Source organism: Notothenia coriiceps, unplaced genomic scaffold (assembly GCF_000735185.1).
Source record: "Notothenia coriiceps isolate Sejong01 unplaced genomic scaffold, NC01 NC01_scaffold00001460, whole genome shotgun sequence".
Taxonomy (NCBI): Eukaryota; Metazoa; Chordata; class Actinopteri; order Perciformes; family Nototheniidae; genus Notothenia; species Notothenia coriiceps.
In genome coordinates, this window is record NW_011334161.1 from 357,774 (window position 1) to 370,998 (window position 13,225).

General features: G+C 40.5%; 1 protein-coding gene across 1 annotated transcript in view; it reads right to left on the reverse strand.

Annotated features, from left to right (window-relative positions):
* Positions 1 to 238: 238 nt before the first annotated feature.
* The window catches only part of LOC104961415 (unconventional myosin-IXb-like), an 18,495-nt gene continuing 5,508 nt past the window's right edge, over positions 239 to 13,225 (reverse strand). Inside the window, exons 3-11 of the mRNA XM_010789721.1 lie at positions 5,737 to 5,831; positions 5,503 to 5,565; positions 5,228 to 5,327; positions 4,491 to 4,591; positions 2,136 to 2,259; positions 1,241 to 1,330; positions 1,026 to 1,142; positions 420 to 592; positions 239 to 248 (exon numbers count right to left, since the gene is read on the reverse strand). Coding sequence (XP_010788023.1) covers positions 239 to 248; positions 420 to 592; positions 1,026 to 1,142; positions 1,241 to 1,330; positions 2,136 to 2,259; positions 4,491 to 4,591; positions 5,228 to 5,327; positions 5,503 to 5,565; positions 5,737 to 5,831 — 873 coding nt within the window. The remainder of the gene's footprint in view (positions 249 to 419; positions 593 to 1,025; positions 1,143 to 1,240; positions 1,331 to 2,135; positions 2,260 to 4,490; positions 4,592 to 5,227; positions 5,328 to 5,502; positions 5,566 to 5,736; positions 5,832 to 13,225) is intronic.

The window sequence follows — 13,225 nt, forward strand, 5'->3', positions numbered from 1 at the left end:
TGTGTGAAGAGCTCCACGGATTGGTCAAATGGGATGAAAAAAAAGGAAAAAGAAAAACCTCCAACGAGGCGTTCTGGGTCAGCATAGACAGGTCTTTTCTGTGTTAGAGTTTTACTCGCTACAGGGTGTACTTTGAGGGTTTGTGACTCTGCAGACCGTTTACATGCAGAACAAGCTACATAACACACAGGGGGCGGGTAATAACCGGAAAAGCATGACATGGGACCTTTAAGACTCCTTAATGCCAACTGGATTAAAACAAAATAACCAGCAAAACCATTAGTATACCTGTCTGTAAGACAATGTAAATATTTTAAGACTTTCACAGGCTCATTGGTGACTCACTGCAGAGGCTATGAAGGCATTAGGTTATCCAATAAATTAGCCCCTGCAGGTCCAAAAAAAGAATGAATACTAACCACTCTTGAATATCTTGAAAGAATAAAATAACACATACCTGCTTGAGCGTGAAGATGTGCTGGTTGATGTAACACTGCAGTCTCTCATTAGTGTAGTTGATGCACAGTTGCTCAAAGCTGTTTGTCTTGAGGTTCTCAAATCCAAACATATCCAGGACACCGATCGACAAACACTGAAAACAAGACAATTCAGAACCAACATGCATACTAGAAACAAGACAGTGTAATGAATTACTACAGTAGGTCTGCGTGTGAGACTGCTAATGCTACTGCACACTGCTTAACCAATGTATGCATTTTTCATGAATAAAGCCACTTTGACATCAGGTACACGAGTACACAAACATTTTATGATTACTTTTTCAATGTTGTAAAGGAATGTGCTTCAAAACTTTATATATCGTGCTTTTACTGCATTTATTTCCCAATTTTAGTGACAACAAAGACAACAATTGATGATACTTTTTTTATATTTGAATATATGAAATAAATGTTCCAATAGGCAGGTTAGGAGGATCACTAAAAAGCGTTTAACCCTCTCCCATTTCACAAAAATGTCAGCTGCCTACATTTTTCAGTATTGTAGTTTTTGGCTGTATTACTTACAGAGACGGACTCCTCCATGTCTCGTCGGTTGAGCATTGCGTGGTTGATGTGGAGGACGATCCAGTCAAACAGAGCGCCGTATAAAGACTTCGCCATGGAGTCCCGCACTTTGTAGGCCTAATGTTGCACACAAAGCAAAGGACTGCTTTAACTCAACGAAAGACCAAAATCAAACATATCATCCCCTAGTTTATAGTTCATTCTTAACTCTGTACCTCTTGGAGTGTGTACGGTGAATCTACGCTCTCCGTGGCCGTCACTTCTCTCTTCTTGGTCAAAGTCTTCACCAGAAGCTCCTTTTTCACCTGGAGAGAGAAATATATACAGAGGGTTCCACTACACTGTTACACAATATGCATACCAAATTAAATCACGTCTTATGACTGTACTTGATCAACAGAACAGGTTGAAACATGTTTACAGAAATAACAATACAGGACTAATTTTAGGCATAGCGATGACACATTTAATCTGTGGGAGTTGCTCTGGAAAATGGAAATGGAAATAGAATGCTATGAATGAAGTTTTTCATGGTTTATATGCAAAGATTTATTCGTAGCATTCTATTTCCATGTAAATTACTACTTTATTTTATTGCTATTTAACTGTATTTTATTACGGTGTAAAATATTTTCTGTTTTATATTAGATTTCTTGTTTTTTATATTTTATGTATGCACAATAACATCAAGTCAAATTCCTAGTATGTGCGAATCTACCTGGCAATAAACCTGTTTCTGATTCTATACACAGAGTGCAAATATAATGATGTGACAGTGATTTCATCCAAAGTGTTAGAGCACTGGAAACATTGGGTCTGCAATTATTATAAAAATTGCAATATGGACTACAGAAATACGGACTTAATAAAAAAATCTTTGGTACAGATCCTCTTATAAAATAAAAAAATCCCAATATGATCATTTTAAATATATCCATGAGAATGAGATGCAAAAATTATCAATTCCTCCTGTATCGTAACCATGTCGTAACTCATACAGCAATTAAAATATTAGTCAAATAATTACAATACGTTATTTTTTTTTTCCATAATCAATCCAGATGATGATTTAGCACACAGAATACAAAATCAACCGTTTCACTTCAGTACTTTGAGCAGGTCGGACAGTGTGGACAAAACGTCTGCCGGTCCGACCTCCAGGACTTCTGCGTCCTCTGACTGCGAATACGTCACATTTCCCAGGTGCAGGATGGCAGAGAGGATGGAAAAAATACTGCACAGAAGAAAAACAGACACACAAACAGATGGTTTATTTCTGCCTAAAATGCACACACTGGATTTGACTTGCTGTGCATTTTGAGTCACAATATCCTTTTTAATATACAGTATACCTCGACCCTGAAAGCCTCACTTGAGATATTATTTAAAGCTCTTAAATACAGTTGTTTTGTGCCGCTGTTATTTCGTGTTTACATTGATGTTTTCCTGTGTATTTGCATTTCAAACATGGGACATTTCAATCCTAGATTTGTAAGGTGTTGACAGTTTGCTGCATATTTTATAAGAGTAGTTAAGTGCTTGTGATCTAGTGTGCGAGAGAGAGAGAGAAAGTGACGATGGATACGTTCAGAGCAGAGAGAAAACAAACAGTTAAGTGGTAGTAATGGACGGTTCAGGTTTCAGTCTGTCCATTCATAAGTCCTGCAGATCAAACAGGTGAGCTTCTGCTTCGTTACAGGAAGTTACAGTGTGTCCTTTATTTAAGAGCAACATTGTTAGACATTCTTGATAGACATTACATGCCTCCTTAGGGTAACAACATGCATGTTGAGAGACAGTGAGTTAGATTGACTTGCAGTAAAAGTAAAGAAAATGTGCCTTTACAGAATATTTAAAGTTAATTTTATGGACTTAACTTAGCGTAAGGAAGTCTCCACTGTATCTACATGTATGTCACTTCACTGGAGGTGTTTGCTAAGGAATTCATGAAGCCCTTCATTTTGTATAAGTCACTTTAATTACAATTGTACTTTGTCTGTAGTTTCTGACTTTATATATGTTATGTTTCTCACTGCACATTGCTCTGTTAGATGTTAGATTGTTATTCACGAGGAGGATGCACCTGAACACATTTCAAACTGTGCTGCCATGCTTTCATGTGTACGCCGTGTCCCGAGGCCATCAGGCACTTTCTGAAATACTTGCTGCATTTTTCTCCTGCTTGACAAGCTCTGACCTGTTCCTGACACCAGCACGCCGTGTGGAAACTCTACAAGTCAAAGAACAAACTGATCCACATGACTACATCATGATTAGATTGGTAGAGCTAACTCCCTGTAAACACTGACTGAGAGACTGAGTGTTGTTGGACCTCATACAGCAAATATTTGTCTTTCAAATATTTCTGTAATTCGTGGCTCTCTCTTCCCAGTGAGAAGCCTTTATTGTAATGATATATGTTTCTCAGACAGGCTAAAGCCCCAGGCATGTGCTGCTGTGTCTTCGATCAGAAGATTGATTGACTACTTTTTTACGATGTTGTATTTTAGTGTTGCCTCTGTGTTTAGTGTCCTGTCTGTCTGTAACTTTGTGTGGTAGTGTTACCACTGAACAGGTCTCTCTTGAAAATGAGACCTTGTGTCTCAATGAGATTTTACACCTGTATAAATAAAGGCAAAATAAAAAAATAAAAAGGGGAAGCGGCTTTTAGTCAATGGGAGCCAGAGCCTTTTCTTATCAAGCTCCACTTTTGTGGAATCAGCTTCCAGTTTGTGTTCGGGTGGCAGACACCCTATCCGTTTTTAAGAGTGCGCTTAAGACCTTCCTTTTTGATAAAGCTTATAGTTAGGGCTGATTAGATTCAGCCCCTAGTTTTGCTGCTATAGGCTTAGACTGTCGGGGGACATCTTACTTCTTCCTTCTCTCTGTCTGTACCTGCGTACTCTCATGTTCCGAATAACCCAGCTTCCCACACATTTCTTTTTGGTTTCTATCTATGCCGGGATCCTGAGTTGTGGCTGATCCTGAGTCCTGATCTGAGTCCTGGACTTCGAGTCGTGGCTGAACCTGTCTCTGCGGTCCTGCCTGACTCTCACCATACTACTTCCCTGATGGCTCCCACAGGATTGTTGACATCCTCGTGGATTCATCTTCTTACTATAGACACAAGATTTCCAAACATTTGGTCTACCTATGTTGTAAATGTATTATCTTTTCGATTTACAAACGGCATCTACTGCACGTCTGTCCGTCCTGGGAGAGGGATCCCTCCTCTGTTGCTCTCCCTGAGGTCTCTCCCATTTCCCCTTGATTGATTGATTGATTGATTGATTGATTGATTGATTGATTGATAGTCATTAGGCAGCTCAGCAGTGTGACGACTACTGAGGAAACCTCAACAATTGCAATGTTTTAATCTAGATATTAAACCTTATTATTCCTAAGCACTTTTGATTAAGGCCTGCAGCATACCAGTTGTGTCGTTCATTATGAAATCATACTCACTGTTTCTTGGTGGAGCTCAGGAAGCCAACCATCTCCATAGCCTGATGGAGCCTCTTGTACTCTTGCCTAAGTTTCTCCTTATCATCCAAATGGAGATCATCCTGAGGGACAATCATATGGGATACGGATAGAAACACGGGGTAAATGTTAAGCATAACCACAAATAAACAATGTTAATCTAATGTTAATGTCAACATAAAATCGATAATGTAGAAACACGAATAACAGAATCATCTCTTTTTCTTTTTTTGTGTTTGATTTTCTGTATCGAAAATAATTTATTTTCCTGTTGATATTTCTGGTTTTATTATCTCCTATGCTCAAACTTTTTTTTTTTATGGTTTCAATAAATAAATGAACTTGCCTATAATGCATTTTAAAGTTGCTATTCAAACCTGTAAATAAGTTTTAAAAGCAACATTTTTAGTTTTTTCCAAATGAGTTGAGTTTGAGTTCTTTAATGTAAACATGGAGTTAAATTCTCAACATAATAAAATGATTGTGAGTGAAAGCAGTTGCTCTATAATTCTGTTTAATGTGACGTTGGACAGTTATGTGAGTGTCTGTTAATCCAAAGCAGAGGCAGGACTTTGACACACTATGACGTTACTGCTGAGAAGTTTCTAGATATTGTGGGATTGTTTCTATAAAACATCTACCAGCAGTTTACATGCGTTTCATAACAATTAAAGACACATCCTGTCTCTGCTGCTGTAAAGTGTTTGGATCAAAGGTACCTGCTTGAGGTAGAGATAATCCTGCGGCTCTAACAGACGAAACTCCTCTTTCTCTTCTTTCGACGCGCCCACCAGCAGGTAATAAAACACGTGGTAGTTCCTGCGGGTCAGAGGTCACGCAGCACAAATACACCCATGCTATGTTATTGACACAACATTTCACTGAACACAAAAGTTTTTAATGTTGTCTGCTTTATGTTAGAAGGTTCAAAGTGCAGGTACAATTTGGTGGTAATCTAAGTGAGGTTAAAAAATACAATGTAAATCAAATATACCTCTCTCTTTGATCTCTGGACACCAGACGGCACTTTTCTAGAAGGTACTTCTCGATAACTGCCCTGCAAGAGACGCACAAGAAGAGAATGTCAACAAAGCCTTCGAAGCCTTGCTGTGGTTGCCAACACTGTACCATTATGACATAGGAAGTAAAATATTGATAAATAAATCAACTGTGCTGTGTGATTCACTACTGAAGCTCAGTGAGATAAATGTAAAACATGAAGACGTACCCTCTGATGACACCGCTCTCCAGATAGTTGAGCTGGATGAACTTCCCAAAGCGACTGGAGTTGTTATTCTCTGCTGTCTTAGCATTGCCAAAGGCCTGTTTAAAACATAGTGGACATAAGTTTTCACTTGAATAAACAGACAAGAGTAGCAATGTTTCTCACAGACACTGGCACCCACACCTAAACATTGGAAAGGGCAGCGATCAAATGTTCGATGGCAGGAGACTTTTCTGTTGCCAACCTGACGAGACATTGAAGATCAAGTTGGTCTGACTCTAAACTACAGCTGAAAATATTATTTCTTCTAAGGTCTTTAAAATCTCAAAACATTTTGAAATATCTCCATTAAATCTTCCCAGAGCCCAAAATTAGGTTTTCAAATTCAGATAATTTTCTTCATATAATAAGGTGTCATAACTCTTTATCAATTGTTAAAAAATTCCTGTTACTTTGCTAGCTTTATTTAAATCAAATTATTAATTCATCTCCTAATTGTTGCAGATTTACTCTGTCAACAATAAATCCATCAGGTCCCAGGGTTTATATAGTTCAAGGAACTGTAAGACATTATGTACATGGGTACAGTGAGAGGCGGTGGCTCAGTGGTTAGTGCGCTGAACTTGGAATCAGGGGGTAGTTTGAGTCCCACTGCAGTCAGCATGTCGTTGTGTCCCTGGGCAAGACCCTTCACCCCAAATTGCTCCTGATTGCCCACAGTACTGAATGTATGCAAGTTGCTTTGGATAAAAGCTTCTAACAAATGACATGTAATGTAATATTCTGTTGTTGCGGTTGGCTTATCAATTACCGTAGCTATCTTTACAATTGATTAATTTATAATTTTTTTAATTAATAAAGCACTGCCTACATTAATTGAGTTCATGTTAGTTAGTATTTATGGTTTGTTTTGTTTCATACCATGAATGATATCTGATTAAATGAATAACATATCTCTGATGTTCACACAAAGTTTGCAATTTAAAAACACATTTGATCCAATTAAATGTTCTTAGAAATAAAAAGATTGATTGAAAAGAAAACTGCTAGAATAATGGAAAATTAAGATAGTCATCAATTGCAAAAATCTACTTTCACCATCTAAATAGCGACACAAATATGCAAGGGGCATTTGGTACATTTGGTTTATTCACCAGCCAAAAAACCCACATCATTTTTGAGTGACAGGTAAAGCATGAAGTGTTACAGAAAGGGATCATGTTGCACCCTGGTAGCAGATCATGAGGAAACGTGATGACTGCCCTCACATTTGCATGGATTGTTATTCTGTAACTGGAGACGGTATCTAAGGTTGAACAATAACACAACAGACTCCGCCTAAAGTCACCACCAGGTAAAATGACGTAAACAGGATTATGAGCGCCTGTACTTTCCAGGTTTCCCAAAGCAAAAGAAAAAAACTGAGCAAAGTCTGCATCTACAAAGGTTTTGTTCTCCCCTCATTCCAGTGTGAGTTGTGCAGATGTTCGTGTCGAAACAGGCCAGAGCAGCGTTCGCACAGTGAGCTCGACCTGTCCTGCACACGGCACTGATCTCTGACAGGTAACACTCTGAAAGGCAGGAATGTTCCTCCCTGTGCTCCTCTGTGAGTACAGTGCATGTTTTTTCATTTTCTACCAGATCAATCAATCAAAATGTAGTTGAAAAGATATGGATGGCATGTGGAGAGAAGATGGTATGTGGAAGAGGGAGAGAAACAGGTGTTCGCCACGTCCCGTTTCAGGGGATAAATCGTGGGAGGGAGACCATCATGAAGAAGCCATCTCCCCACTAACAGAGATAGAAACTAATGATGCATTTAAGTAGAACTGGTCTGCATGTAAACACAGACAATTCCAAGATTATCATCAGGGGTTTACCCTGGAGAAACTCCTGAAAAGGTGGGAAATACCAAGAAAAACTGGGCTAGGTTGGATAATCCCCAATTTGTCAGAATAAGCTGTGACGTCTAACAGATGATGGACAACTTCTTTTGAACTGTGACAAACTGTGACAGTTTACAAACTAAGCAATCCTCAATCAATTGAGGAGATCAGCAAATTACTCAATAAGGGAAATAATCGCTAATAATATAAGCCCTATCTAAAAATACAAACAAATTACAATTAAATAAGCAAACTAAAATAATTAGCAGAGGGTCGGAAAAAACCACATTCCTGCCAGGACAAACCAAAAATAGTTCTGCTTTCTTATCCTGTACATTGTGTTGGGACTCCATTACTTAGTTGCAGCCCCTTTATTGGCCATAAATGGTCTAGTTCTTACAATATGGGGCGGGGCGGAGTGGCGCAGTGGGCTGTGCGTCTGATAATCAGATCAAGGGGGGTGTTGGGGAACTCCAGTTCGAAACCCGCCACTGCGTCAGGCCGTTGTGTCCTTGGGCAAGACACTTCACCCGAATTTGCTCCTGAAGGTATTGTCCACAGTACATGTATGATATCAATGTGTTCTTGTAAAGCGCCTTGATGTCTTCGAGGTGTGAAGATGGGCGGTGTGGCGCAGTGCGCTGTGCATTGATTATCAGATCAAGGGGGCGAAACCCGCTGCCGCTGCGTCTGTAAAGCCGTTGTGTCCTTGGGCAAGACACTTCATCTGAATTTGCTCCTGTGGGTATTGTCCACAGTACATGATCATTACATGTATGTATGTGTAATGTGTATTTGTAAGGAGCGCTTTGAGAGTCATTAAAAAAGCGCTATAATAAATATAAGGATTATTATTATTATTATTATTATTATTATTAAAGCAAGGGTTGGAAATGAAAGACTTGTTTTCACCATAGGTCAAAACTTGCGTGTACGAAACATTTGCATAAAACAACAGACTTTTCACAACATAATGATTTAAAGAAATACACCTTCTCTGGTACGACTTGAAACCTTCTAAAGTTACTACTATACTTATGTCCTCATGTGCACAAGTGTACTACAACTGTTTAGGAGTCTACTAGAATATATACTAGATAGAGGTAGACTCCTGGTTCGAAGATCTGATCTCTCAAGTACCAAGTTAAACCACAATTTGTAATTGTGCAAAAGGTTATTTTATTAGTTAGCTGATAACAAAAACTATTCAAGATGGAGAACTATATTGTAATATTAAGTTTTTAAATTACTGTATAGACCGATGGAGATAATCTACCTACAAAAGAGTATCTGATCGTGACTCTTGCTCCTGATACAAGATAAACATCGGAACAATACACCTTATTTATAACGTAAGTAGAGTGATGAAGACTGTCGTATTTCTTACTTCTATGACCTTCTCCTTCATTTCATACTTTAGCCGTTTTAGCATTAATTAATGCATAACCGTATAAGTTAAAACAGGTACACACATATATCCTTATAGGTTATCTAACATAAAAGTATATAGATCAATTAGTCCGTACACTTCATAGACGATCGGCGTACGGCATCACGATCAGACACTAGCCTTACATGACATCTACTGACGGAGTGCCGGTCTGTCGTAGTCCATCTGCGTACGACCTTTGTACCAGAAACTTTTACAGTGAAACTGCCAGATTTCAGTTCCGCGCTCACGGCGTCAAGAGATTTAAGAGCGCAGTCGGATGTGCCAGTACAGTCTCCTGAGTAGAGAGCCCTCACCGAGCTCCACTCTCTACGATATCATGCTTGGACTACGTAGGTTTTCGCCTCTTGACCTCCCGGTCACCACCATGTGTGAGTCTAGTTGGAGGTTCATGATGAGAACACGAGATAGGAAGATTTCAGAATCAGTAGATACAGTATTTATACGATCGTTGTCACATAAGTATGACGCGATCTTTTAGATTAAATGTGTACCTTCATCATTTACGGATTGTATAAGTTTTAGTAAAGTGTTACAAACAATTACAACCTTTCGGATGATCACTGCATACCCGGCTCAGCGAGAACAGAATATACACACATACGACAGAACATATATAAACTAACGTTACAGAGGCAAACTATTCGGTACCGAGGACACACCGTACACCAAAGTGTAGTGAATTGGAGGAAATAAAATACACGAATGTTCGGTCCATTGTACAGAGATTGTTATTCTCTGTGAATTCGTAGTCAACCTATCGGAACAATAGAAAGTTCCTTTTTAGACCCGAGTCGCATGACGTCCACGGACTCCTCCGGCAAACTTCGTCACTTACGATAACCAGGAGAGACCTCTGCGGTTTGTGTCCCGACGGGGCTTACTCTAACTTGTCAGAGACCACGCTACACCTCTCTAGATTACGGACGGACGACGGCGAGAACTGTTCTTCGTTTCTTTGAACGTTTCATGTAGTACGTAAAAAAAGTAATTTTGGACCAAAGTTCACTTTTACCGCCAGATGAGTTGTTACAGTGTCCACGAAATTTTCAACTTCAACACACTATCGCACTTACTATGTTGACAATAGAGTTACAGAATCAGGACAGACTCACCTTGTCTTCATACTCCCTCAGAGTCACACTCGACCTCTCGACGAGTCTTCCTATCCGGTCGCAGAACTCGTGACTCGAGAAGTTTGACGCTCTAAGGATACTCACTTCGAGTGACCAGTAGACCCGTATGGTACACTTCTCCCTGCTTAGAAGTCCCAACTTATAGTATAATTCCACCCAGATGTTACCGTATAGTATGGATAAAGTCCACGGTGTTCACTTAGAGTACGAGAGGTATGGTCTCACTCTACGACTGGAGTGACTCGTTTAACGCCTCCGCCTCGTTTTTCGTAGTACTCAATCCTCTTTCCGGCGTTCGTCGACCGCGTTCTTTTCTCACTCCTAAGTCAACGGGAGCTCGCTCTCGTCTCCATTGTAGGAGTTAACAGGGTTTCGAAAAAAGACGTAGTAAAAGTAACTCAAAGTTCAAGGGCGATCTCCGTAAGAAAAATTTCAGGAAGGACTAAAGGTAGATCCCCAGAGAACTCGTACTCCTCCCTTCTAATTTCTCGGGTTGAACTCAAAGTTGGTCAATTCCGTCTGTACCTCGCATTTGATAGCGGCCGGGATACTCTCTGCGCTCGCTCTACGCTCGTCAGGCGTTAATCCTTGGACGTCTACCTGGTACTTGAGTGGGACGTCCGAGAGAACTGCGCCGTCTGAGCGTCGATCCTTAGCGCGGAGAGCGAACTTCTCTTCTCCTCCCTCTGGACTTACCTCACTACCAGTCGACTCGGTCCGTTGTCCGGTCCGCCGACTCCGAGTCTTTGCGCAATTTAGACAGGTAACGTGATAAATCCACTTTTCCCCCTTATGGCAAATAACGATTAACCGGTAGTAATGAAACGCATAGAAACATTAGACCCTTAGACTAGTAAGATGTCGCTGCGGGTACGAGTCGAACCTCACTGAAGAAGCGTAGGTTACTTCTCGAATTCCTCTTGTAAACGGGTACAACTCTATGCGTTGTTGGACGGAGCCGACTTCACTTCTCGAGTCTAGACGAGACCCTCGTTTTTACTTTTCCTCCTGCGTTGACGGACTCGTAACTCGGACGACTACAACGGCTGCACACGTCGATCAGACGGGAGTGTGCAGACCGCTTTAACTGTTACTAAACATCAAGTAATATTTTTACAACGGCAGATACGCACGTAACAAATTACTTTACGAAACCAACTTGATAGTTACTTGTTGATCGGTGACTATTGTAGTGTTCTTTCTTCGACCATACTCCGACGGTGTGTAGGGGTCGAAGTCTCGACTTCACCTCTTCGTCACGTCCTCACCGGTTCCGTCTTACGCTCCTTTTCCGATTCTTTCGGTAGTGACTACGACGTACTACCGTCCCTCGACTTTCTTTCTCGGGTCCTGTGGTCGAGAGGGACCTCCGGTACTTCTTCTTGTACCGTCGCTCTTGTACCGTCGTTGGGTAGTTTCTGGACGCGGTGGCAGACCTACTTCGACTTGTCAGCATACTTCCCTCCGTTCTCGTCTAGGCTTCGAGCCTCCGGTCCAACATAAAGAAAACGTAACAGTAATCACACGACATCATATTCACTACCACTCTCCAATACTCTTGTAAATACTTTTTGTGACAGGAACCTCGTCCAGTTCCTCGACGCTTTACTCCACCCTTAGAACCTCGTTTTCTTTACGTTGGGGCGGGTTCGACACTTCCGTAGGCATTTATGCTGCGGCAACTTCCTTTTGAAGGAAGCCAAACCTGCATGATCGAGAAGTTATAGAAAGACACACCAACTTACAAAACCTCTTTACACGAACATAAAGGTTCTCACTCTTCTGGCGTTCTTACTTAAGGGCTGAGTGTTCTGGACATCGATCGACGTCACTTCCAAATTAGATGTTCTCTTAGATGACTCCTACGACATTCAGACGGTTACACACTTCACACCAAAGAAACCGAAAAGGGGGGACAGTTATCAATTGGATAAGATAAACATGTTAGGAGTTGTCCTCTTGTCCCGATTACAAAGTGGAGCCATTTCAAGGCCTTCGTCGTCGTGCTCACCTACTCCGACTTCTCTCTCCACTGTAACGCTCTGAGTCCAGTTGTCGACAGGCAACGGTTCTCGCGCACTACACCCGAGGGTTCCAACTTGGTACGTGAGACTCGTCCAAGAGTCGTAGAGTGGACTGGTGGGACGAGGGAGACGACCGCATTAAGATTGTAGACGAGACGAAAACTCATAAAATGTTCACACAAATCACATGTAAACACGACAATTATTATGTAACGAAATACCGAAATTTCGGAACGAATAGACGCCAGAATTGTCGAAGAGATAAAAAAAAGAAAAAAAGGTTTAGGACCCGAACGTAGTGTCTTTCACCAAAATCCTTCTCACTTCGAAACCTCGACGTCATTTAGGGAATCGGGCGACACACGACATCGTGTCTCATTTCCGGCTGTACCACTCTTTAAAATTTAAAGTTCTATTTCACATTATACTCATTTTTCCCGTACATAAACGGTTGAATTTTGTACGAAAGATTAATCATTATTCAGTAATATAAGTCAACAAACTACCTGTGTTTACATCACACTTAAAGAACCTTCCTTGTGTCAATTGTTGTCAACCTTTTGTGTAATGTGTATTAGAAGGGGACTATTTCAGCGATATGTGCTGGTAAGGGAATCCTAAGTTACCTTCCGAGCACTCATCCTCTATGATCGTATACCTTCCTTCTGGTCAGTCTTATTATACCCGAGTCACCGAAACCTGCAAGTTTTTCTAATTTCATACTTACTTTACTTACCGTTGATATGCTATTATAAGTAAAGTATCCGTTCGCGATAGTATAACTCTGAAAAAAGTTTTATATACTAATTATAACCTTTAGGAAGTCTAACCTAAAAAACGGGTTAGCTCGGAATGATGAGGTAACATAACAAGCGGAACATAGGGTGTTGGACATTACGATATTTTAGAAGTAGTTTTACAATTGCGGACAACACAAGAAGGTAAGAATTCCTTTACAAACAAGTAACTGTGTTTACAAATCACTTATGAACACAA